Raw genomic sequence first — 27,914 nt, forward strand, 5'->3', positions numbered from 1 at the left:
GAAAGGGACAGTATCATCAACTAAGGGTGTCTGACCAAATGGAACAGAATTCAGCTGGACCTTTACCTCACATCATATACAAAATCCAACTCAAAATTGGTAAAAAAAAAAATTATATATATGTATATTCCAAAAGTGCATGCTTTTTTAAAAATATGTGAGACTGTATCAGACTAAAAAGCTTCTGCATAGCAATGGAACAATCAACAAAATGAAAAGGCAACTTACAGACTAGAAAAAGATATTTGCAAATGGCATATCTGATAAGGGATTAATATCCAAAATATATAAAGAACCCTTACAACTCAACAGCTGAAAAAATCCCAACTTAAAAATGGGCAAAAGGGGCTGGTTGTAGCTCAGTGGAAGAGCGCTTGCCTAGCACGCATGAGGCATTGAGTTGGATCCTAAGCACCATATTAAAAAATATAAAGTTATTTTTAAAAAAAAAATCACTTAAAAGGGGGTATGGAAGGCAAAGGACCTAAACAGACATTTCTTCAAAGAAGATATTAAAATGGGCAACAAATATAAGTATCCAACATCACTGGTCATCAGGGAAATGCAAATTAAAGTCTCTATGAGATACCACCTCACACCCACAAGAATAATGATAATAAAAAAGACAAGAAGCTGGATGCAGTGACCAACAGTGGCTCAGGAGGCTGAGGCAGGAGGTTTACAAGTTCAACCTCAGCCTCAGCAACTTAGTGAGGCCCTAAGCAACTTAGTGAGATCCTGTCTCTTAATAAAGTATGGGGAAAAGGGGCTGGGGGTGCTGGGATTGTGGCTCAGTGGTAGAGAGCCCCTGTCTTTTCTCACCATGATCCCAGCACCCTACCTGGTTCCTAGGACAAATGACAAGAGTAGTGATGTGGAGCTGGGAGGAGGGCCAGGACTTGAAGAATTCCTATGATCTTAGCTGAGCACTGGTGCTTGACCTTGGGGGTGTGATGAACCCTCTTTTGGGAAACATGTACATACCCCCACATAGGTGACTAAGCAAAGTGGCTCAGCAGCTTCAGGGACTCCTGGGTCTCCTCAGCAGGTCCTCAGTGAGGAGGGTGCCGCTCAGTTGGGAGGGACCATTTGCTCAGGAAATTTGAGATTATGATCCAGAGAGAAAGGATGGGGCTCCAGGACTCAAGAAGGAAGAGAAGGAGGAGCCACCTGCCTGACTCCTGCCCTCTGTCCCTCCAGGGCCATGGAGGAAAAGTCAAGTAATTCTTGAAAAATAGAGCAGAGGGACTTGCTCTTCAATACGTCCAAATCCACTGTAAAGCAGAGGCAATAAAAACACAGCCCTCTTGAGCACAATTAAGAATCATCCCAGTAAAACAGAACAAAAATCAGTCAAGCAGCCACACAAATGCATTGAGACTGCAGGCTGCAGGGTGTGGTGGCATACACCTGCAATCCCAGCCACTCAGCAGGCTGGGGCAGGAAGATCTGAAGTTGGAGGCCAGCCTCTGCAACTTAGAGACCTTGTCAAAAGTAAAAAATAAGGCAACTCTGGGTTTCATCCCCAGTATACACACACACACACACACACACACAACTGAAGAGAAAACCAGTGCAACTCCAGGGTCAAAGCAAAGAAAATACAGCTCTGTAATGACCTCTCATCACAAACCCCTCACGAGAACCCACACTGGCTCTCCCTGAAACACCAAGCTGGACGACATGGTGGGATGGTGACTGGTCTCCAGGGCACACAGGCCAGCCCTGGGGCTCAGCAGCTTAGTACAAGATAAAGATAGTATTTCAAATCAGAAACAAAAAAGGATGGATTCATTAAATGGCATGAGGACATCTAGCAATTCATTGGGAAAAGACCAGATCCTTAAATCAAACCACAGCTTATTTTAAAAATGGAAAAAGGAAGCTGGGCCTGGTGCACACAACTACTGTGCCCAGCTACTGGAAAGACTGAGGCAGGAGGATGGCTGATTTTGGGAGTTTGAGACCAGCCTGGGCAGCACAGTAAGACTCTCAGAAAAAGGTCAATGAGTTATGTGCTTGTTTTTTTAAAGGACTGTTTTGTATAAAGAGAAATAAGGATACTTATACATAACTAGGTCCCCAAAGGAAATTCCCTGCACTTTCTTTCTTTCAAACAAGAAATAATATCTCAGGGCTGGGTTGTTGCGCAGTGGTAGAGGACTTGCCTAGCACATGTGAGGCACTGGGTTCCATCCTCAGCACCACATAAAGATAAATAAAGGTATTGTATCCATCTACAACTAACAATATTTTTAAAAAAAGAAATAATATCTCCTCATGACATAGACATTTACAGAACAGAAAACAAATGCTGAAATAATTTTCTCCCCAAACAGCCATAGAGTGTTCTTGTAAATTATATAATTGGAGGAATGGTAACTGGAGACTGAACCCAGGCCTCGTGCTTGCTAAGCACACCCTCTACCGCTGAGTTACAGTTCAGAACCTGAATTACATTTTTAAAAAGGTATCCCTCTTCAAAGTGAGGATGTCTTATAGCTCCAGATAACCAAAGAATCTTAACTCCAACAGGCTTGGATTCTCTCAGTGGCAAAGCTGATTCACTGAGCCCTTCCCAGCAGAGTGAGGTCTTCCATCAGCTCACAGCCTCCACCCACCCAGCCCTGAGTCACAAGATGCAACCGTGTTCGCACCCATGTGCTCTGTGATCTTTACCTAGATGCACTAGGGGATGCTACTAGCAGGTTCTAAAATTCTACCATTCCTTCTGCCTGTATTAGCTCATAGATTATTTTGGCCCCTCTTACGTGTGGAGATTACTGCAGACTCAGATTTTTGTTTATTAAAACTGTTCAATCAGTTAGTCATCCTTCTTGATCATCAAATTACTTCTAATTTGGCCAGTGGAGCCCCTCCAGGCTAGATGCTGTGTTCTTTCATTGCCCTTCAATCTGAGCATTTCCTTGGTTTCCTACCCAGGAGGCCCCAGGCTCACTGTGGATGCCTCAGGACCCCAAATCACCAGCTATTCCTCCACAGAGTTTCCGTTCCCTTGGTGGCAATGCTAGGTACAGAATCTACTGATCACTATACTGGTAACACTTTTTCTTAATATTTATTTTTCAGTTTTCAGTGGACACAACATCTTTATTTTATGTGGTGCTGAGGATCGAACCCAGAGCCCTGCGCATGCCAGGCAAGCGCGTTACCGCTTGAGCCACATCCCCAGCCCTGGTAACACTTTTTAAAGGCCCTGTCAATGAACAGATGTGGAAATAATTTTTTTTAAAGTTTCCAACTCATATTTATCACTACGGGGAGTTTTCCCTGAAGAATTGGAGTTCTTGTCACCTCTTAAACTGGAAATTTTGGCTCTTTTTTGCTTCATCCTAAAATATACACAAAATCGGTTAAAAATAGCATCAATATTACTACCATGGAAATTAATGAGTGACATTATCATTTTCTTTGACCCTTCTTGTTCCTGAAAAATGTTCCAACTAAGGATGTTTAGTTATGATACTGTGTTCAAAAGTCTCTGATAATTTCTGTGTGGTTGATTTACCCATGTGAAATAACCTTGAGTATTCTCTTCATTTTCAATTTTAAAACCTGCTTTTATTTCCTTTTGCATATATAAATAATCATTTTCAAAAGTCAAAACTTCATAAAAAGGTATACGTATACATACACATGTCTCCTCAACTCTTACATAAAAGATAACATGCTACATATAGTTTCTTATATTTTGCTTTCCTCAGTATAATAATATGCTGTGGTACAGTACTCAAATTTGTCAAATGTCACTCAATGCATATTGCACTGTTAAGCTACAAAGAAGCATTGGTGGCATCAGTGTGGGAAGTCTGTCCTAACAGTTATTAAGCTGTGGGGCAACACTTTTCACTGGCAACTGCACTGAGTTTCACCATGAAAACCAAAGGTACACAACATAAGCATGCTACCTACTCACATTCAGAAGCCCTACTCACCTCAGGTCCTCTTCAAATAACTGCTGCTTGCTGCAGCAATTTGTGTTTTTCAAAAACCTTTATCATCCAAAGATTAGACACATCTTACATCATATTTTCAAAATTTGGAATCAAGTCTGAAACATGACTTCAGCATTACATTTCCAGAAGCATCAGGAGTGCCCATCACCTAAATTAATAATGTTCCCTTAGTGTTTTTCTATTTACTTTTTCAATTTAGTTTGATTATTTTGGAGCTTATGTGCATATGAAATGCCCACACAATTTCACACCCATATCAGTTACCTGATGTGCAGTAAGCTGTGACCATAAATGGCTTTACACTTTCACTGTTCACTTTTCCCCGTGCCTTCTCTGCAATGTGCACTTGATATGTTGGTGGATATTAATGTACACAGGATGTCTCAGGGCGCTCTCCCATTTGAGTCCTCTGACATTTAGTTAAGACATGACACAAAGTCTTCCCATATTCATTTTGTAGAGAGTCATCTAGCCCGTCTCCCTTGTGCTGAAGACTGAAGTTACACATGAGGGCTGCCACGTGATTACATTCACGTCACCTCCTGCAAGTCCTCCTGGTGTGACAAAGTCTGACTCCACACAGGAGGAAGGGATACATTTATTAAAATTCAGGGTGTCATTCTCCTGTGAATCACCTGATGACTAGTGAGAGATGCCTTCTTGAAGAAGGCTTTCCCACATTTATTACATGCATAGGGCTTCTCCCCTGTGTGTCCCTGCTGATGAACTGTGAGGGCCGATTTCATACCAAAGGATTTCCCACATGTATTACATATATAAGGCTTCTCCACGGTGTGAGTCTGCTGGTGGTTGATGAGGTTTGACTTCACATAAAAAGCCTTTCCACATTCATAACATTCAAAGGGGTGTTTCCCTGAGTGAGTTCTCTGATGTACAGTGAGGTGTGATTTCATACAGAAAGACTTGTCACATTCACTACATTTGTAGGGTTTCTCATCCGAGTGAATTCTCTGATGTATGGTTAAGGCTGACTTATAGCAGAAGGATTTCCCACATTCATTACACTCATGGGGTTTCTCCCCAGTGTGTGTTCGCTGGTGTTCAACGAGGTGTGACTTCTGGAAGAAGGTCTTCCCACATTCCTTACATTCATAGGGCTTCTCTCCTGTGTGTGTCCGATGGTGTTTAGTGAGGTGTGACTTCTGGAAGAAGGCTTTCCCACACTGTTTACAATCATAGGGCTTCTCGCCTGTGTGTATTCTCTGATGTTGACTGAGGGCTGACTTCATATAGAAGGATTTCCCACAGTCATTACATTTGTAAGGTTTCTCCCCTGTATGAGTTCTCTTATGTACAGTTAGGGTTGACTTGTGGCGAAAGGCTTTCTGACACTCATTACATTTGTAAGGTCTCTCCTCTGAGTGCGTCCTCTGATGATCGGTGAGGTTTGACTTCATGGTAAAGGCTTTCCCACATTCACCACATACATGGGGTTTCTTTCCTGTGTGATTCCTCTGATGGATATTAAGATGAGACTTCACGTAGAATGACTTTTCACATTCATTACATTTGTAAGGTTTCTCTCCAGTGTGAGTTCTCTGGTGTATAATGAGGGTGGATTTCATATGAAAAGACTTCCCACATTCAGAACATTCATGTGGTTTATCCCCACTGTGAGTTCTCTGATGTTTAGTAAGAGCTGACTTTTTGTAAAAGGATTTCTCACACTCATTGCATTTGTAAGGTTTCTCCCCTGTGTGGGTCCGATGGTGTACAACAAGGATTGAATTCATAGAGAAAGATTTGCCACACTCATTACATGTATAGGGTTTCTCTCCTGTGTGAATTTTCTGGTGTTTAGTGAGATTTGACTTCACACAAAAGGTTTTCCCACACTCATTACAGTCGTAGGGTTTCTTCCCTGTGTGAGTTACCTGATGTATAATCAGGGCTGACTTATAGCAGAAGGATTTCTCACACTCAGTACATTTATAAGGCTTCTCTTCTCTGTGCTTCCCCTGATGGACATGTAGGGCTGACTTATAGTAAAAAGATTTCCCACACTCAGTACATGCGTAGGGTTTTTCCCCTGTGTGGGTTCTCTGATGGTCAGCAAATTGTGACTTCTGGAAGAAGGTTTTCTCGCATTCGCTACACTTGAAAGGCTTCTCCCCTGTGTGTGTCTTCTGGTGTTTGGTGAGGTTTGACTTCACAGAGAAGGACTTCCCACATTCCTGACATTCAAAGGGCTTCTCTCCTGTGTGGATTCTTTGATGATGAGTGAAGTTAGACTTGGCATAGAAGGACTTCCCACACTCATGGCACTTATAGGGCTTCTCTCCCGTATGAATCCGCTGATGGACTTTGAGGGCTGAGCGATAGCAGAAAGGTTTCCCACAGTCATCACATACATACAGCTTGTTTCCTGGCTGTGTCCCCTGCTGGTCCCCGAGAGGGGACTTCACAGGGACTTTTCCACGTGCCTTATGTTCACGGCGTTTCTGTCTTCGGTTAGTTCTCTTCGGGTCAGTGAGCTGTGATTTCTGGAAGGTTTTCCCACGTTTACTACTTTTACGAGGTTTCTCTTGTGTATGGGTCCTCTGATGGTTAGTAAGTTGGGACTCCTGACGAAAAGATTTCTTGCAACGACTGCATTCAAAGGTGTTCTCCCCTGTGCCAGTTCCAGGAGCTTGAGTGAGACGGGGCTCCTTGCTGGCACCCTCATTTTCACTGGCCTCCTGGGTTTTCTCCTCCATGTTAACTTGCTGGTCCTCACAAACCACTGACTTCTCACACCCATTAACTTCAGAGCAATCTGTCCTCGTCTGACATTCTTGAGGGATGTCGGGGACTGACATGGCACCGGTACTTCCTGTGGGTTCCTCATGGTCGCAGGGCTTCTCTCCTGCCTCTGTCGTCTGGGGTGAGGTGGTGGCTGCCTGCTCAGGGATGGCTTCTCCACCATCATTATCTTCCAAAGGTGGTCCCACAGCTTGAACTTCCTGTTGCTCAGTAAGACCCTCATTACCACCCAGAGATTCCTCACTGTGGTTACACGCATCAGACTTCTGCTCAGTCTGATTGTTTTCTTGCTCACAGTCAAGAGGCAACTTCCCATGTTCAGTGAGTGCACTGGAGTTCCTACTTGAATCATTTTTATCAGTAACACTTGATTCTGAAATACATTTCACACTCACTCCACGTGAGTCATTTTCACAGGGTGTTTTTCCTGAAGAAACAGGGTTTGTGTCCTGATTAAGTGTGTTTCCACAAATGTTCTCTCTCTTCTTACTCAGTGTGTTGTCGTGTAGGAGGGACGCACAGCACAAGTGTTCGTCTGGGTTTTCCTGGCTTTTCTTTACCAGATCACTTAGCTTCTGGGCTTCTAGAAATGAGAAAAATTAAGTGTACATTAAAAACATTAACACATATCCACAAAAGTGACTTGTTATATCACTGAATCCCTATTTTCAGGCCCAGACTCCTGGGATGAAATCCCATGGCTTACATTTCTCTTTGGTTTAGAAAAATATAAGACACACCTGCTACAGTGGAAGTGGGTGAGTAAAACTAGCAATGAATACACATATATTTGCAATTTGAAAAATATGACCTGCACAACAGAAAAGAGAAGGGGAAATGAAATAGTGAGCTGAGGGCTGAGCACATCCGAGAAACCCACAAAAAAGGATAAGCACAAGAGGTGCAGTGAGAAGGGCGTCCTGGAGAAAGACCTCAGGGCAGCTTAGCTAAGGGGTAAGACATAACCCATAGAGCCCACTGTCCAGGTGCCAACAGATGAATACATTTATGTAAGCAAGGTATCCTTACAAAAATCCACAATCAATACCTCCTAAATAATCAATCACTCCCAAACACAAGTCACAAGTCTGACACATAATTTTACCCCCAGGGCTTACTGTTCTGGCTTTTGCTCCACTAAAACTTACATACCCTCCAGAAAATGTGTGTCCATCTCTCTCTCTCACCTTTTTAAAATCAGGCCTCTTAGCCTGCATTTTCTTAAAAAAATTGGAAGCAGTCACTATGTACACTTTTCATTAACACAACTTTGGAAAGTATAAACTTTATCCCAGTAGCACTTGATAAACAGTAAACTTCAAAATATTTCATACCATTTGTTTACTTGTCAGAATTATAACGTATGCTCCTAGCAGGTATTACTGTGCTCTCTCTAGTTGCCTTTGAACGGCTCTGAGTAGACATGTGGCCAGTGGTCCTCAACAAGCAATGTGCAATAGGGTTACTGGAAACTTTTATTCAAAACCTAGGGTATACTGTTATAGATGATATCAACCTATATTTTTATGACTTGGAATCTATGGGAATGTGATGTAGGCCTATGTACTCAAGAAATAATTTCTACATAAACATATCTATTAATGCAACAGAAGAACATATCAATTATATATTACACATAAAAAGAATAATAAAAGGAGACCCTTCAAATGGTGACTAAAGCCTCAGGTAATAAACATATGGATGTCATATGGATGTCATGGGATATGATCAAGTCTGAGTCTCCTGAAGCTCGGTAACCAAAAAAAAGGAGGGGGGACTTTATGAAGGGGAGATTAATTTTTTTGTTTTAAAATTTTTCACTTGTAGTTGGACACAACAACTTTATTCTATTTATTTATTTTTATGTGGTGCTAAGGATCAAACCCAGAGCCTCGCACATGCTAGGCAAGCGCTCAACTGCTGAGCCACACAACCCCAGCCCAGAGATTAACATTGACCAGAGTAATTAAGAAGCACTTCAAAACAAAGGTAAAGCCGGGTGCAGTGACCCACACCTGTAATCCCAGTGGAGGCAGGAGGATCACGAGTTCTAAGCCAGTCTCAGCAACTTAATGAGGCCCTAAGTGATTCAGCAAGACCCTGTCTCTAAATAAAATACAAAAAAGGGCTGAGGATGTGGCTCAGTGGTTAAGCACCCTAGTTTCAATCCTTGGTACCAAAAAAAAACACCAAATAAATAAAAAAGGTAAAAACTTTAGCACAAACAAGTCATGTGTAAAATAACACCTGGAACATCAATCACATGCCAGGATCAGTATGAGCCCTTTCTCACAGATCCAGACTGGCAAACCTCAAGAAGAAGAGGCAAGGATGTTGTAATAATTAGTAATACTGGGCTGGGGATGTGGCTTAAGTGGTAGCGCGCTCACCTGGCATGCGCAGGGCTCTGGGCCACATAAAAATAAAAAATAAAGATATTGTGTCCACCTAAAACTAAAAAATAAATATTTTTTTAAATTTTTTTAAAAATTAGTAATACTTAGGAGGTCAGGTTATGTGGAACTTATAAGTTTTTGAGCAGTAACAACAACAACAAAATGAACACAGACTGGTGTGGTGTTTGTGTTACGAGGAGGTGTCTTGAACTGGGCATGGTGGTGCACACCTGTAACCCCAGCAACTTGGAGGCTGAGACAGGAGAATTGAAAGTTCAAAACCAGCCTCAGCAACTTAGCAAGACCTTGTCAAAAAATAATAAAAGGGCTGGGGAGGTGGCTCTGTGGTTAAATGTCCTTGGGTTAAGTCTCCAGTACCTAAAAAAAAAAAAAAAAAGAGGTGTCTTTAAAGAGGGCAACACTAGGTTTATAGTAGCCCAGTGACAACACAAAATGGATTGATTTACACTTAATATATATAGTTGTCCCTCAATATCAGAGAGGGGTTAGTTCCAGGACTCCTGGCACATACCAGAATCTGATGCTCAAGTTCCTCATGTAACATGGCATAGTGTTTGTACATAACCTACACACATCCTCTATCTCTAGATTTCTTAAACCATCTCTAGATTTCTTATAGTAACCAACACAATGCACATACTATATAAATAGTTGTTATACTATATTGTTTAGGGAATATTAAACAAAAATTTCTATATATGTTCAGAACAAACACATTTTTTTCATGGCAGGGGGTACCGGGCATTGAACTCAGGGGTACTCAGCCACATTCCCCAGCCCTATTTTGTATTTTATTTAGATACAGGGTCTCACTGAGTTGCTTAGTGCCTCACTTTTTGCTGAGGCTGGCTTTGAATTCGAGATCCTCCTGCCTCAGCCTCCTGAGCCCCTGGGATTACAGGTATGCAACACTATGCCTAGCTCACATATTTTTGCTCCACAGTTGGTTCAATCTGTATCCAATGGGACCTGTGGATACAGAGGGTCAACTGTGCTTACAGTTAGGAACTAAATGACCAAAGCACAAGAGAATAAGGTTCTCGTTTTGAGTAAGGTCACCAGAAAATAAAAATAGTAGCTATAGAAGAATTTTCAAAGGAAAATTAAAACATATGAGGAACTACAGAAATCAGTATGATGGCCGGATGATTTTCATGGTTGTCAAGACAGAGCAGGAGATAAAAGTGTGGAGCCTCATTACGTGGAAATAAGGAATGTGAAAAGACAACATGGAGATGATGTGAAGGCTAGTCTTTGCCATTTTGATGATGAAGGACTGAAACAGCTCAGATAAAACTGAGAAAAAAGTACAACATACAGATCCTGTGTATACTACAGGAGGTAAAGGAGGCAGTTCTCAAAGCACCTGGTAAAGTAGAAAGCTGAAACCTCAGGGACAGGTGAGGCCCCGGGAAAATGTTCTAAAGAGACAGCTGAAGACCTCTTCCCAGAGGAGTGATCATGTGATCAAGACTGCTTGACAATGTGTCTAAATTTTTTTTGCGCTATTTAAATGTGTAAGATACTTAACTACATGAAAAGTAAAACACACACACACACACAAACTGCTTTTTTGCGTGCTGTTTGGGAAATCCTTTCTTGCTTCAAGGTCACAGATATATTCCCCAGTATTTATAGTTATGACCACTGCTTTTATCTGAGAGTAACAGGTTGGGCAAGTGAGAGGGTCACGGCTACCCCCAGGGGGCCTAGTTCTTCTGAGCCTTCAGAAATGCTTTGGTTATTTTGGACTTTGTTCTTCCTTATAAATTTTAATATTTTATATCTAATAATTCTAAAATCTGCAGTGCTTCGCATTTTGATTCTCTGCATTCTACTGGTTCCCACAAATGACTTCTTTCTTTCTCGGGGCCCACTAGCTTTCTGTTGTGAGCTTCCTTCTGGTACCCTTCACCTGAGGGTCCTGGGGGCTGAACGGAGATCCATTCCTTGAGAGAACATGTGTTCCCAGCTGCTGGAGGCCAGGGAAAGCCATAACAGGAGCTCCAGGGATGGATCGGTCCAAGCTCTGGTGCCCTGTCCTCATCTCCAAGACTCGCTGACCTGGGCCCCAGATGATGAGAACCTGCACATGCCTTCCAACACCTCGATGGCATATCCATACCCATTTTCTGCTAAGTGAGCACTTCTCTGGCTTCATCTCACTGCTAGATTTCTGTTTTCTCTTGGGCATTACAGATTTCCCTTACATTTTAAACAGTCCAGCCACGTGCTATCATAATTTACTAAATTTCTAGTCCTATTGCACTGACAAGGCCCTACAGGGGGTCTGGTTTACTGTTTTGCTGGGAGTGGAGATCCTAGTCTTGCATGAACTCACAGCAAGATTTCACCAACCATCCCTTAGGAACTTCTCTTAAGAACAGTACACCACATTCAGCATTTAATTCTCAGTCTTCATCCTAATCTCTCCGTATCATGTAACACAGCTGATACTCCTCCTTTACTTTTAAAAAAAATTAAAATAATACATTCATACAGCTCAAACTTAAAGAGATAGAAACAAAACAAAACAACCCAGAAAGAATGCCATATGCAGTGGCACATGCCTGTCATCCCAGCAGCTTGTGAGGCCAAGGCAGGAGGATGGCAAGTTCAAAGCCAGGCCAGGACCCCAGAGCTCAGACTGATCCATCCATGCTCTTGTTATTGACTTTCCCTAGGCTCATCAACTTAGCAAGATCCTGTCTCAAAATTATGAATTAAAAAACAGGCTGGGGATATGGTTCCATGGTTGAGCCAATGACCCTGGATTCAACCCCTGATATTTAAAAAAAAAACAAAAAAACAAAGAATTCCCTCTTTCCAGTGCTGATCACCCACTAACTGCCTTCACAGGGCACTGGATGACTTTGGTTCCCTGAGCATCTATCAGCAAGTCTGGTGAGTTACTGGTGTGCATGTATATTACCCTAAGAGAACTGACATCTTTAGTGCCCAAGTCTGCCTACCTTCCCGAGTGGCTTCCTAGCCAAGAATACAACATAATTGTGAGTCTATTATATTCACAAGTAGTATTTTAATATTTTATATATGTCTTTATACATTCATATCTGTATAGATAAGTATATATATAAAAAATTTCTTAATACATTTGTTCCTAGCCTTTTTTCCCCTCTTTTTGTTGCTATTTTAAATAAAATCAATTCTTTTTTCTTATCTTCTGACTGGATGTTTTTCATTCAGGTGGAGCATACATATGGTAACAATTTTGTGTCTCCCTTTTAAATTTTTATGCCAGTAACTTGCTTTATGGGCTTATTTTCTAATTCATTCAAAATAATATTAAATAATGGTAGTTATCAGAGACATCTTCATTGCTATGATTCAATAAGTCTATAATTCCTCATTAGGTATTAATGAGTTTGGATCAGACATTTTTTTTTCATCTAGCCCAATTTTACTGTTTATTTTTCAATTAAAAAAGGATGTTAAGTTGGTCACAGTGGCACAAGCCTAATCCCAGAGACTCAGGAGGCTGAGGCAGGAGGATCACAAATTCAAAGCTAGCTTCAGCAAATTACTGAGGATCTAAGCAACTTGGTGAGACTCTGTCTCGAAAAAATGAAAAATAAGTAAAAATAAAAGGGCTGGGGATGTGGGGATGTGAGAATGTGTCTCAGTGGTTAAGCACCCCTGGGTTCAATCCCTAATTTTAAAAAAGGGGGAAAAATAGTTAAATTTTATTTTAATGCCTTTTGAGCAGCCACAGAGAAATTTTGTTCTTCTAGAATATTTTAATACATAGCACATTATCATTTAATTTGCTACTAACTGTATATGCTAATGTTCTATTTGTGATTCTGACACTTGTATGTAAATAAAAATGACACAGACCAGGGGGTCAGTAAAGCTTCTGAAGGACCAGATGCCAAGCACTTCAAAGTTCATGGGCAACAAAGGGTTTCAGTCCCACCTCCTCTACTACAAACTTTTTAAAATGTAAAAGCCATCCTGAGCTCCTGTTTCTGCTGGGTTTACTGAACATTTCTTAGTGTTCCATTTTAATTGATCTATTGGCTTGGGCTATATTTCTTTGTATTTATTAAAAGGCTATTGTAGGGATGACAACACACACCCAACCACTTAGTCTACTCTGAGTTAACATTTCACCATAGCAAGTAAAGTGCAGAAACCTCACAACATACAGATCCTGTGTGCACCACTCTGTTGTGACCAGATACATCACCTCCGCAGACGTAGACATTGATGATCTCATTGCACAGTGATATGGTTTTCATTGTCAAGTCCTAAACTTTCCTTTCCTTTCCTTATTATTTTTTTTTTTTTGTGTGTGTGTATATAGATAGGGATTGAATCCAAGACCTGGCACATACTAGGCAAGCACTCTACCACTAAGCCACATCCCCAGCCCAACAGCCATAAATATTTTAAAGAACTTATAAGAACAACTGCCTTTTATATTTACACAGATATTTATCATTACCATTGCTTTTCCTTCATTTCAGGTTTCCCTCTAGTATCAATTACCTTCATCCTGAAATTTTAGGATTTTTAGAATGACTAGGGAGAATTTTTCTTAGTTTTCCTTCATTTCCATCATTCTTGAAATATATTTCACTGGATCTAGATCCTGGGTTGATGGTTCTTTTTTGTTTTGCACTATAAAGATGTTATTTCATTGTCCTCTGTCTATGGCTTCTGATGAAAAATCTGTAGCCATTCAAACCATTCTTTTCCTGCCTGTGAAGTACTGGTTTTCTCTGGCACCTTCAAGGTATCTGACTTGTCTTTGGTTTGGGTGTTCTGACTATGCTGCTGCACCTGGGCCTTTTTGGCCACCTCTCTGTTACCCCCACCACTGCTCTCTGGTGCTTCCCTGCCACACATGTGCTGTCTCCCTGCTGCATTCACACACATCAAGCAAACTCTCACCCCAGAGCCTGGGGCCAGCTGTTCCCTCTGCCTGCAGCCCCCAGAGTCTGGGGACTTGCTTCCTGACTTCCCCCAACTATCTGCTCAACTGCTGATCTCTGTAATGGCATTCTCCAGCCACCATCTCCTGTCATTGCTTCAAGAGCCTTCATTGTCTTGTCACTGCTCAACACATACATCTGTTTAGTCATGTCCTCCTGCTAGCTTGTGTGGTTGACAAGTTCAGGGACACTGTACTCACTACCATGTCCCCAGTGCCAAAAACGTGAGGGGCACATAGTGGGTCTTAAATGATTATCTGCAGAATGAATGCTTTAATTAGTTAATGCCTGGAGGTGGGAATCACATAGAAAAGCATTCATGAAAATGGAGGGAAAATGAATTCTAGAGAAGCTAAGAAAGAAGGTATCAGATGCGGCAGGTGGGGTTTAGATTCTAGGTGTCAGAATAGTTAATGGCCCTAAAAGTTATGCACCAGGGGAAAGCGTCTGTATTTACGAGTGGCAGATGGAAGAGAGCCCTGGGTTAACCAGGCCATTGTGGCCTGCAGTTCACTTACGTCCAAACGCCTGAGGTCTTTATCTAAGTTTCTGAGACACAGTCCAAAGGTTCCAACCCTAGAACTGACTCCCACTGGTTTCTTTTCTTGCCTGGTAACACTCACTTGGATGAGCCTGGCCTGGATGCTCTCCCTCTAATGTCCATGGATCTTCTCCTTGCTCCAACCTGAGGATCACGTCTGGTTTGGTGAGACAATATCCTATAATGAGACAGAGGTAGGACGTCTGAGGGCTGCCTGGACACGGCGGCCCTGCAAGAACAGGAGGGTGCAGCTTCGGAAGTCCTACAAAAAGGTGCCTATTTGAAGCTTTCACTGGGGAGGTAAGGACACAACGGTTCTGGCCATGACCACCTTTGACCCCAGAAACACACACAAAAATATCACCAAGCCCCACCAAGGGCTCTGACATTTTGGCAGAGCCACAAACTAAAGGAACAAATATACACTCTTGGGCATTGCTGGGGGAAAACTCCTCACCCACGAAGACCAGGTGGCTGTAGTTCTCCAGCGTCACATCCCGGTACAGGATCCTCTGAGTACTGCTCAGGCATAGCCACTCGTCCGGGCTGAAATTCACAGTCACATCATCGAATGACACAGATCCCTGGATGACACCTTCCTGGTCAATCTGGTGTGATCAGTATTGGGTCACATGAAAGAGATATGTGGAAAATAATTCTTAGCACATTTACTTTGAGAGTCTACCTTGAAATATTATGTAGGTTGCTAATTCCATATCTTATTCTGTTTATCTCTTTATTGGGGAATAAAGAGATAGCATGATAGAAATACCCAGTCAGTGTACTTATTAACTCAAAAATTAAGATCCCACCATGTGTCTGAAACTCTTCTAGCTTCACAAGAATATTAAGTTAAATAAATCTTTTTTCCCTCCTGCCTTTAAGGAGCTTAAATTTTAGCAAGGAGTCATATTATAAGTATGAACATTTAACTTGTTCCAAGGAATTACAAGAGCTATGCTAGAATCATTTACTACCAGTGTGGATGCTGGGCACAGTGGCACATGCCTATAATCCCAGATACTTGGGAGGCTGAGGCAGGAGGATCACTAGTTGAAGGCCAATCTGGGCAACTCAGGAAGACTGTCTCAAAATAAAGTGTGGAGTGGGGTTTGGAGGTACGAGATATATAGCTCAGAGGTAGAACACCAATACAAAATAATCAGTGTCAAATAGCAGTAGAAAATATGGTCCTGTTTTATATAATCAGGCTGGGTTTCAGTGCATGGGACATCATTGCTAATGTGGCACAATTACGAAAAAGATGGAGGCAAAAAAACACAGAGCAGATTGAAGCACAGAGCAGGATAAAGGAGAGCAGCCGAGGCTGGGAGAGGCTGAGAGCCATGAGGGTCCTCAGGGTACACAGAGAGTAATCTTGATGCAGCCACTAGGTGCCCACACCAAAGAGACCCCCACCATAACTGTAACACATAAGCCTCTCTCCTGCCAACAAGAGGTTGGCAAAGAATGTCAGCAGGATTTCTGCAGAGAACTCATGGTGGTTGGCAGCTTCCTCTGTCCTATAAAAGCCAGATTTGCAACTAGATGGTGTCATAGACTCTGCCTCAGGAAAGGGTGCGATGCAAAGGTCAGAGAGCTTGTTGTTGTGCAAAGTTCCTGTTTCTGTCTTCCTTAATAAAAACTCGTGAAACCTCTGTCTGACCTAAGAATACCAGATGTACCCGCCCACCATCATGCAATCACCACGCTGAGTATAAATCTAAAGAATTTCCAAACCTGGGAGCCAGAGATTTTTAGATATTAGCCCCTCTGGACCACTGCGGCTTAAATAAGCCTGCCTCCTGAAAATTCCTGAGTGTCCAGCCTCATCTGTCCTGCATCAATCTGGATCCATCAGCACAGCTTAGCACACTCCAAAATCCTTGGCCACCCAAGCAATAAAATGTTGAGCGGCCCCAATTTATTTATATTTAAGTAAACAGTAAGCATCCTGCCTGTGCACACAATAATAAGCCCGATTTGCCTCTTTTTCTAGTTAATCGTTCATTGTAGCAATCTACTGTTTTCTTCCCATGTGTCAGTGGTGTGTCCTGCCTAGGAGGTAGGTGTGACTGCTGAGGACAGTGAGAAGCCAGCTGACCACAAAAGCAATGACAGGCCCCAGGAGAAGCTTCACATTTTACAAGAAATGATACTGCTGCAGTAACGTCCAGCGGGACTGTCTGCTACAGGGAAATGTCCTTCACCAGCACCTACAGGAAGCCACCAGCTGCAGGTGGTGACTGAGCACTTGAAATGTGGGAAACATGGCTGAGGAAGTGAATCGTTAATTTTACATTTTTCTTTTCTTGTAATTAATTTAAATAAAATGTAAAGAGCTACATCTAGCTGGTGTCCACCACCCGGTCAACAGTATAGAGAGAAATATAGAGTAGGAGGAGAAAAATGAAAGGAATAAGAGACCCACATGAAATTTCTAGACACACACACAAATGTTGAAACAAAAAACGGATCAAAAAATCAGATATCAAAAAGATCAGCTAAACCAAAAGTCACAGCAACAGAAACTTAAACAAAAAGAAGCACCTAAGAAAAACGAGAATGAAAATCAAATGACAGAGCACGACCGCCCCGTGGGACCTCATCAGACAGGCCACAGGGGTCACTGGAGATCCAGAAGTTGGGGTGGTGTGGGGGGGGGCGGCAGACAGAAAATGTATTTAAAGAAATTAAAGCCAAAACTTTTCCAAATTAAAGAAAACTATAAATCCATAGGTACAAGAAGTTCAAAGAACCCTGAAGAGAACAAATACAACTAAAAATACTCTAAGGTGAGCACAATGAAATTGCTGAAAATCAGGGATGGAAAACTTAGATGCGGAAGAGAAAGTGCTGCTTTCTCTTTCCTGTCTTTTTTTTTTTTTTTTTTTTGAAGACAGGAACGACAGCAGACCTCCAGAAACAAGAAACTGCTCAAGACTAGACAAGGACATTTAAAGTGCTAACAAAGAAGAAGGAGAAAAAATATAACACTGACCTAGAATTCAGTATCAAGCAAAAAATATCTTGCCAAAAAAGAAGACAAAATAAACACTTTTACATACAAGCAAAAGCGAGAGCATCTGTCACCACCAGACCTGTAACACAGGAAATGTTGAAGGAATTCAGAAGGAAAAGGGTGCCAGAGGAAAATTCAGATCTTCACAAAGAGATGAAGCAAACCAAAAGGCTACACATATGTGTAAATATAAAAGACATGCCTAACTAACATGCGGGGATCATTAGAATAATAAAAACACAAGAGCCAACTACAGACTGTCCACAAGAAACCCACTTTACATATGAAAACAAAGAAAAAAAACTTAAAAGATTGGGGAAATACACAAAAGGAAAGCACAAATCAAAAGAAAGCTGCAGGGGATATAGCTCAGTTGGTAGAGTGCTTGCCTCTCAGGCACAAGTCAGTGGGTTCAATCCCCAGCACCACACACCCCCAGCGGTTTAGGAGTCTGAGGCAGGAGGATCACAAGTTCAAAGCCAGCCTCAGCAACATTGAGGCACTAGGCAACTCAGGAAGACCCTGTCTCTGAACAAAATAGGGCTGGGGATGTGGCTCAGTGGTCAGTGCCCTGAGTTCAATCCCTGGTGCCCAAAAAAGAAAAGAAAAAGAAAAAAAGAAAGCTGCAGTAACATATTCTCATCAGCCTAAAGAGAAGTCAATGTGAGAAACTCTCCAGATGTAAGAGGGACATAGAGGTCAATTCAGCATGTGATGTAACAATGCTACATGTGTTTGGACCTAAAAACAAAGAAAGGCTGTGCCCAACAACCCAGGGACCTGTCATAGGCCTTACCTCCAGAAGATTCCACAACTTCCCAAACACTGTGGAATCTTCTGGAGTGAGACCAAGCCTTTAACACCTGGATGATTGACATCCAAGCTAAAGCACCCTATTATTTTCTCAATGCAGAAAAAGAATCTGACAAAACCCAACATTGATTCCTAATTAAAAAACAAAAACAGCAACAACAATAACAACAACAACAACAAAACTGTCAGCAAATGGTATAAGAAAAAAAAATGGGCACTTTCTCAAAGTGGTAAAAAGGCATCTATGAAAATCTGTATCTGCCATCACAGAAAAAAATTAAATACTCAGTCCTGTACCCTTAAGATTAAAAATAAAAGCAAAAGGCCAGGAAATGGTTGCACACACCTGTAATCCCAGCCACCTGGGTGGCTGAGGCAGGAGGATCACAAATTCAATGCCAGGCTGGAAAACTTAGCAAGAACCTGTCTCTAAAAAGCGAAAAAGTCTGGGGAGCACAAATCTTAACACAAAAATAAAGACCATAAAACTGCTAGAAGAAAACATGAGAGAAAATTCAATGGCCTTGGCTCTGGCAAAGATTTCTTAAATATAGTGATTGGGGGGGGGGACATTAACTATCAATCATCAAAACAATGTATCAAACTGTATACCATCAAAATGAAAACCTTTTGCTGTTTAAAAAATACTGATTATTAGATATGGAAAATGACAAACCCCAAACTAATATAGTCTGGGAAAAGGGAATGCAGAGAAAAGCAGCACATTGGTGGCACTGATTCTTTCCCAGTGACAGAACAATCCCTAGAGAGAACGCCAAAGCATTTATCCTTCCCCAATAAATCCTTTCCCAGTGACAGTGACAATGGGATCCTGAAGGGAAAGAGAGAAGCTCTGAATGCTGACCCCAGACCCCCCATTCTTCTCTAAGTAAGAATGTTGCCCAATAAAAACAAATTTTCAAATTCTCATAATCCTGTTTCCTGAGCACCCAAAACTGACCATTAACCCCAGACTCCCTCCCATTTTACCCAGTAAAACAGACCCCAAATTCCTAAGTGTCCCAAACTGACAAGCTTGTTCAGTCATATCTCAGTATAGGAGCCCAGTCCCTTTCATTGTCCAGTGGCTCATTTTCCTCCAGGAGAGTGAGTCCACCGGCGTCGACCTGTTCCTGCATGAAACCTTGTCCCTGAATAAACAGCTGATCCGTGAAGTTTGCATCTGGCCCCGTCCTTTTGTGCTAACACTGATAAGGTAAAAAGGCAAGCCACAAATAAGGAGAAATATTTTCAAAAATGGTATCTAGTTGGGTATGGTGGTGCACCCCTGTAATCCCAGCGACTTGGGAGGCTGACACAGGAGAATCACAAATTCAAGACCAGCCTCAGAAACTTAGCAAGACCCTAAGTAACTTAGTGAGACCCTGTCTCAAAATAAAAAAGGGCTGAGGATGTGGCTCAGTAGTTTAGCACTTCTGGGTTCAATTCCCATACCCTCCAAGTGTGTGTGTGTGTGTGTGTGTGTGTGTGTGTGTAACATATACATGAAATATGATGACCAAATTAGATTGATTCCAAGAATGCAAGATTGGGTTAATATTTGAAATGTGATCAATGAAATTAAGCTTAGAGAATAAAGGAAAAAGCACATAATCTACAAGGGAGCACTAGATAAAACTGAACACCCATTCATGATAAAACCTTAACAAATTAAGAAACAAACTGCCTTAATCTGATTAAACAACCAATATACTTAATGATGAAATATGGAAAATTCTTCCCCAGACACTAAGAAGGAGACAACAATTTCAGCTTTAATTTGTAAGTCAACCGCGCGACCAGCACGCTGGCTTCATACAAGATGTTCGTAGTATAGAAGTTAACTAGTGAGATCAAAATAAACACACAAGACTCAATTACCTTTTTCTTTGACCAGGTCTGAGATGGCCCTCCCTCTGGCTCCCGCCTGGAACCACCCGGTGGGGAAGCAAGGCTTACTCAGGACTAGCAGGAGAGAGAGGCAGGGCACGCCAGGGAGTGGCCTTTTATTGAGGTACAAGAAATTCAGGGGAAAAATTCTATCCAATGAAGGTCGAGGGGGACAGCATTCCAAGGTCAGGGTCAGTGATTGGTCTCAGGGTCAATGGTCAGTCACACCCCCACACAGACAGGCTCTCGAACCTGGAGAGGGTGGGGATTAGCTCCGACACAGTTTGGCCAGCATACCAAAAACACTTATAAAAGCCATGAAATCTCACAGCAGCTAAATAGGAAGAAAAGAAACAATTCACCTGAAATTTGTTCATTTCCTGATATTCCTCTAAGAGCTCAGAAACCTGTTCTTCAAAGAGCAAACCTGGAAGAGGAGGAAAGAGGAAAAGAACGAGATCTGTCAGGGCTGCACTTGCTAAGTTCTCCCTAAAACCCCTACACACCAGCTTGTGACCTTTGATTCTGCACAAGGACAGCAGGGAAACATCCCCACGTCCCTTTGCCACTCCAATCTGATTTCATGAAGCTTAATTAAGCCTCTAATGCTTATCAGTGCATGTCCCCTCTCACTAATACATATTTGAAACAGAACTGATTGCAAAAGGCCAACATCTCAGGAGATGACCTACCACACCTACATGAAAACTGAGATGCAGTTTGGGGGTAGGCAGCTTCAAGGCTGTACTTTTACTATGAATAATGTTAATACTCAAACACGAGAATCCACATAAAGTTTTTGGGGAAAGGTTAGGTGTTATAAGAATAGATCTTTTATAAAAACTGTCGGTTCTAATTTGACTGTGGGTGGCTAGGGACATAGCTCAGTTGGTAGAGTGCCTGCCTCCCATACACAAAGCCCTGGGTTCAATCCCTAGCAACACACACACACACACACACACACACAAAAAGTAAATCTAATTTGACTGTAGTTTCCCAAAAGGATCTTTTAATTGCAACATATTTCAATTTTACTCTCTGGATAGCATTGGTGGACTCAGACTTCTATTCAGGAGCTACTAATCTGAAACAAATCATTTCCCATTTGAGGTCTGGCCCCACCCACACACACATTTTTTTTTTCTTTCCTTCTTTCAAAATAGAGAAAATTTGATAGCCTGGCAAACCTTCCCTAGGCTACTCCTCCTCTGACCCCATAAGGTCAAGAAAGACTAAATCCACCACATCTCTGGTGCCAGACACGGTGATGGTGGTTAACAGCTGCCTGGCTTCTGTAAAGAATTAGAGGCGAATAAAGGCGGGGGGGCGGGGGGATGCTGTTTAGGGTATGCTAAAGATAGAAGTTTCCCCTGAGCATCCTGCCAAAGAGTGAGGTGGCCTTTCTCGCACTATCGGGCCCTGGCCACCACTCAGTCCTGGCTCCCTTCTGTCTGCCAAATGACTCACAGTCTTTAATGGCTTCCGAACGTGGTGAAATCATTCAAGCCTCATCCCTTTTCTAGGTCTCTTCGGCCCCTTCTCAGAAACTCTTGACAGATCTCGGGTCAGAGGTTTGGGAGGGCGGGGGTGCATGTCATACCTGTCCCTGAAGCCCCCTCTTCATCGCAGTAACTGCTTTGTTCCAGCAGGGTCCAGGGCGCAAACTCACTTTGGCTGGAACTTTCCCGGGGGCCCCAGATGTGTTTAAGAATACAGTTCCAGAAACCTGAGGCCGTAGCGTCCACAAACACAAAGCAGGACCGTTAGGGACAAAGCCAGGCTGGCCACGTCCCAGGGCTGGACGCCCTGAGCAGCGCAGAAGCGCCGCAGTCCACCGGACAGACGCTTCTACCGAACAGCGCCGGAAGGCGCAGGACTAGTGCAAAGCAGCCTGGAGACCCAGGAAGCCCGAGCGCCGCAGATGCAACAGCCGAGACGCGGCCGCCAGCGCTGTACACGGACACCGGCTGCCCGAGCGCGGGCTCCGCCAGCCTGCCAACTCCTGCCCCGCAGCGCGCGGCGCGGACACCTGTTCCACCTCACCTGCCCGCCGCGGGCCGGAATCCGCAGCTGCTGGCCGCAGGCTCCGAGCGTGCGGACTTGGAGCGCGTCGCCTCCGCAGCGGCCGCGGACTGAGACCCCCACCGCGAGAGCCCCTCCGCGCGCGCCGGGCCTCCTGCGACCCTACGCGGGACCCACCGCCCCGCTAGGGAAGGCTGACATCCCGCGCTCCGCGCGTGCCCTTCCCACAGCCTCAGAGGCTCACCCGCTGCCCCGCGCGCGACCGCGTCCCACCAGGTCGAGACCGTGAGGAGCGAGCGCCTGCGCAGAGAACCCGACCCGCTCCTTCAGGGCCCGGTGCGGAAGGCTCCTCCCATGGGCGGGGCCAGTGCAGGCCCGCCCCTCTTTGCCAGTCTGGGCGGGGTCTCTGCACACCCCCTGCTCCCGCTCTTCACCCCTTTTCATCGCTGCTCTCACATCTACAAGATTACCTCATCCCTCACACCCCAGTTCACCCCAGCCCTCTCCACATCCTGACACCCCCCCATCCCTTCACCCCACATCCTCTCCACCCTCTCCCATTCCCCCAGGTCCCTTCCCTCCTCTCCTTTGCCCCACATCACCTCCACCCCGCTCCCCTCTGCCTCGTCCGCACGTCTCCCCGCAGCCTCCAAGCTTGGGAGAGATTCAGGAATGCAGGTGAAAATGTAATCACATTAACCCAGCCAAGTAATTATTTTTAAATGTGATTGAAAAAGAAAGGGAAGACAAATTTCAAAAAGCAATACATGAAAATTGAAGGTGTATCAAAAGACCCTCAAACGAAAAGAAGAAAGAGAGGGCTGAGGATGCGCTCGCCTGGCATGCGCGGGGCGCTGGGTTAGATCCTCAGCACCACATAAAAATAAAGATGTTGGGTCCACCGAAAACTAAAAATAAATATTTAAAAAAAATCTCTCTCTCTCTCTCTCTAAAAAGAAGGAGGAGGAGGAGGAGGAGGAGAAAGAGGGTGTTGTCACATAGTCTCTCTCTCTTTTTTTTAAGAGAGAGTGAGAGAGGGGGAGAGAGAGAGAAAATTTTAATATTTATTTATTTATTTTTTTTTGAGAGAGAGAGAGAGAGAATTTTAATATTTATTTTTTAATCATCGGCGGACACAACGTCGTTGTTTTGTATGTGGTGCTGAGGATGGAACCCGGGCCGCACGCATGCCAGGTGAGCGCGCCACCGCTTGAGCCACATCCCCAGCCTCAAGAAAAAGAGTGTTGTCACATATTCTCACGGACAGAGCGGTGTTGACCCCTCTTAGGCACGCACCTGACATTTTAAACATTAAATAAGTAAACAAAGGATCCTAAGAAGCCCAAGAGGTTTGGGACAAAGGCGAACTGGAAGGACCTCTAGTGGGAAAGTTCACGTTCACTAAACGGTTTGCACTCTCAACACTGTTAAGGCTAAATCCCGGGGTCACACTTTAAGAGAAAAATTTACTTGGATCCCACATTTTAAAGTTCAAAAGTGAATTCCTAAAACAAAAGTGAATTTTATAATATAACATCCATCGATGGGGACGACAACAGAATGAGAAATCATTAAGCCAAAACGGATTTTTATTTTAGAAAATTAAACATTTCCCTTCCGTTTAAAAAAACGGAACAAAGTTTAGAGACAAACTAGGAGAGGTTCTTTGTAACACACATGAGAAGCAAAGGCTTGATCACCTGAATTTATAAATAGCTCTTATAAATCAATGAAAAGGTCAGCATTATCATCTAGCTCACTAGTGAGAGAAATGGAAAGGAATAAAAGACAAAATGCAAGTAAACAATAAATATATGAGAAAGTTCATCATGACAAAGAAAAAATATTTACCAAATATTTTTGGAAAGTAAAATTTTAAAGAGAATTAAAATTATAGTAATATTCAGGGTAGGTACAGATTTAAAGAAATATTCACTTCCCTGGTGACAATTATAAAGGTAATTTTCACAAACTTTCTGGAACCTACTCTATATCAATAATAAAAACATCCTTTAACCTAGCAATTCAACTTCTAGGAGTGGATATTAATGAAATAATTGTCCAAAGATGTGTGTAAGAATCTTGTTCACAGTTTAATGACAGAAAAAAATGGAACTTAAACTTAGACAATTTATCTGGGTGTGGTGGAGCATGCTTGTAATTCCAGCAACTCTGGAGGCTGGGCCAGGAGGATGGCGAGTTCAGAGCCAGTTTCAGCAACTTAATGATGCCTAAGCAACTTACCCAGAACTTCATTTCAAAATAAAAAGGGCGGGGGTGTGGTTCAGCAGTCAAGTACCCCTGGATTCAATCCCTGGTACCAAAAAGAAAAAAAAATTAGACAACTTAAATGTTTAACCACATGAATATGTAAAAATAAATTGTGGAAGTTAATTCAAAATGATAATGCAAACTAAGCTAACTAATCTGTAAGAAAGTTCATAATTGAATTTGGAATCATTATTTAACCAAAGACATAGATAGAACCCCAAGGAGCTGGGGTTGTGGCTCAGTAGTAGAATGCTTGCCTTGAACATGTGAGGCCCTAGGTTAAATCCTCAGCACCACATAAAAATAAATAAATAAAGGTATTGTGTCCTACAACTAAAAAATAAATATTAAAAAGATAGAATTCTGTTTTTAAAAAATTGAACATATGCTTTTTAGAGAATAAAAGTAGACAACGTGTAAAAAAAAAATAGTAAATAGGCCAGGTGCCATGACACTCGCCTGTAATCCCAGAGACTGGGGAGAGTGAAGCAAAAGGATTACCAGTTCAAAGTCAGCCTCAGAAATTTAGCAAGAACCCTAAAGGACTTAATTTCCATACATCAACTCAAAGGGCACCACACTGCAGCAATGTCAGCTTTGATTTTTTTTTTTCTTTTGTACCACGGATTGAACCCAGGAGGCTCTTACCCACTGAGCCATATCCCCAGCCCTTTTTTGTACCTTGTTGAGAGACAGGGTCTCACTGAGTTGCCTAGGGTCTCACTAAATTGCTGAGGCTGGCTTTGAACTCACAGTCTTCCAGCCTCAGTCTCCAGAACCACTGAGATTACAGGTGTGAGCCACTGTGCCGTGCAATAGTCTAGGATTCTTGACAATTTTAAAAAATATATAATTTCAGTTCCAGGGCTTACCATTCATTTCATTAGCATTATTTCAAATTACATAATCCAAAATACCATGGGTGTGTGACAGCTCTCTTATGTTTTCTCTATAGCTACCATAAGTGGATACAGAGTCATAGGAAAGTCCAGGAAGTCTGCATAAGTAATTAGTAAGAGGGATATCCTCAGAGGAGGGGGTTTATGTTGTCTTAAGGAGACTTTAAATTTATCTGCAAATATTTACTTTTTTTCACAGGGAATCTGGCGATGTATCTCAGTGGTAAATCACATGCCAAATTATAGTCAATTCTTATTTATGAAATGTCACGGTCTAAGGTAGCACAGTATAGTAATACTGCCCCCCAAAAGTGGGCATTCGTTCACATTTTCTTTTTTTTTAAATTTTTTTAATTTTTTATTTTTTATTGGTTGTTCACAACATTACAAAGCTCTTGACATATCATATTTCATACATTAGATTGAAGTGGGTTATGAACCCCCAATTTTACCCCAAATGCAGATTGCAGAATCACGTCAGTTACACATCCACAATTTTACATAATGCCTTATTAGTAATTGTTGTATACTGCTACCTTTCCTACCCCCTACTATCCCCCCTCCCCTCCCCTCCCATCTTCTCTCTCTACCCCCTCTACTGTAATTCATTTCTCTCCTTGTTTATTTTCCCATTCCCCTCACAACCTCTTATATGTAATTTTGTGTAGCAATGAGGGTCTCCCTTCATTTCCATGCAATTTCCCTTTTCTCTCCCTTTCCCTCCCATCTCATGTCTCTGTTAAATGTTACTCTTTTCTTCCTACTCTTCCTCCCTGCTCTGTTCATAGTTGCTCTCATTATATCAAAGAAGACATTTGGTATTTGTTTTTTAGGGATTGGCTAGCTTCACTAAGCATAATCTGCTCTAGTGCCATCCATTTCCCTGCAAATTCTATGATTTTGTCATTTTTTATTGCTGCATAGTACTCCATTGGGTATAGATGCCACATTTTTTTTATCCATTCATCTAATGAAGGGCATCTGGGTTGGTTCCACAGTCTAGCTATTGTGAATTGTGCTGCTATGAACATCGATGTGGCAGTATCCCTGCAGCATGCTCTTTTAAGGTCTTCAGGGAATAGTCCGAGAAGGGCAATAGCAGGGTCAAATGGTGGTTCCATTCCCATCTTTCCCAGGAATCTCCAAACTGCTTTCCAAATTGGCCGCACCAATTTGCAGTCCCACCAGCAATGTACAAGTGTACCCTTTTCTCCACATCCTCGCCAGCACTTGTTGTTGTTTGACTTCATAGTGGCTGCCAATCTTACTGGAGTGAGATGGTATCTTAGGGTGGTTTTGATTTGCATTTCTCTGACTGCTAGAGATGGTGAGCATTTTTTCATGTACTTGTTGATTGATTGTATGTCCTCCTCTGAGAAGTGTCTGTTCAGGTCCTTGGCCCATTTGTTGATTGGGTTATTTGTTATCTTATTGTCTAATTTTTTGAGTTCTTTGTATACTCTGGATATTAGGGCTCTATCTGAAGTGTGAGGAGTAAAAATTTGTTCCCAGGATGTAGGCTCCCTATTTACTTCTCTTATTGTTTCTCTTGCTGAGAAAAAACTTTTAAGTTTAAGTCCCATTTGTTGATTCTTGTTATTAACTCTTGTGCTATGGGTGTCCTATTAAGGAATTTGGAGCCCGACCCCACAATATGTAGATCGGAGCCAACTTTTTCTTCTATCAGACGCAGAGTCTCTGATTTGATATCAAGCTCCTTGATCCATTTTGAGTTAACTTTTGTGCATGGCGAGAGAAAGGGATTCAGTTTCATTTTGTTGCATATGGAAGATGTGGTTTATGTCCTTGCCATTAGGTGGGGAGAGAAGGGAAAGAATTACAAAGCACCACTGTGTGCATGTGGACAGGGCACCACAGGGGCCCAGGGCTGCCCCGAATCCACACTGCTGCTGGGGCATTAAGGCAGGTCCATGGCTCTCAACCTCGTCCTCCATGGAAGGGAGTGGGGACCCTGACACAGATCCTCGGCTCAACCTGGGGGCTCTTAGGACATTGGCACAAGTTTTAAAGGCAGTGTTTTCACTTGGGAGGTGGCACTAAGATCCTGCACCAGAGCTGCAGGGCTGGCTCAAGCACTGTGCCCAGCAGCACTGGCATGCATCTCTACAAGCTACCACGAGGCGAAACTTTTGGTTAGTCTCAGTGAAGACTCAGAGGTTAGAGAGAAAAGCCATGTGCAAGGCCAGCTGGTTTTTGTATTTTAGTCATTAAATAGAGAATGTGTGTGCACACACCATCCTCAATTAAATTGTGTCAGGAAAGGAATGCAGTTCCTGTAAAAAGAAGGCTGTGTTATTAGGTACTGCAGATTAACACCAAA

At 42.6% G+C, this 27,914-nt stretch overlaps 2 protein-coding genes across 8 annotated transcripts in view; one reads left to right on the forward strand and one right to left on the reverse strand.

The window, feature by feature from the left end:
• Window positions 1-27,914, forward strand: part of ZNF12 (zinc finger protein 12) — a 1,264,586-nt gene that overhangs the window by 40,856 nt on the left and 1,195,816 nt on the right. The window lies entirely within an intron of this gene.
• LOC308652355 (uncharacterized protein) lies at window positions 3,549-22,726 on the reverse strand. The gene is made up of 5 exons (XM_081300102.1): window positions 22,648-22,726; window positions 20,744-20,808; window positions 15,114-15,264; window positions 14,739-14,834; window positions 3,549-7,323 (listed from the first exon to the last, which is right to left on the reverse strand). Exons 2-5 carry the CDS (start codon window positions 20,756-20,758, stop codon window positions 4,586-4,588), a joined length of 3,000 nt encoding a protein of 999 aa, XP_081156228.1. The 5' UTR covers window positions 20,759-20,808; window positions 22,648-22,726; the 3' UTR covers window positions 3,549-4,585.

The sequence above is a fragment of the Spermophilus citellus genome (genome assembly GCF_964194105.1).
Source record: "Spermophilus citellus genome assembly, chromosome: 6".
Lineage (NCBI taxonomy): Eukaryota > Metazoa > Chordata > Mammalia > Rodentia > Sciuridae > Spermophilus > Spermophilus citellus.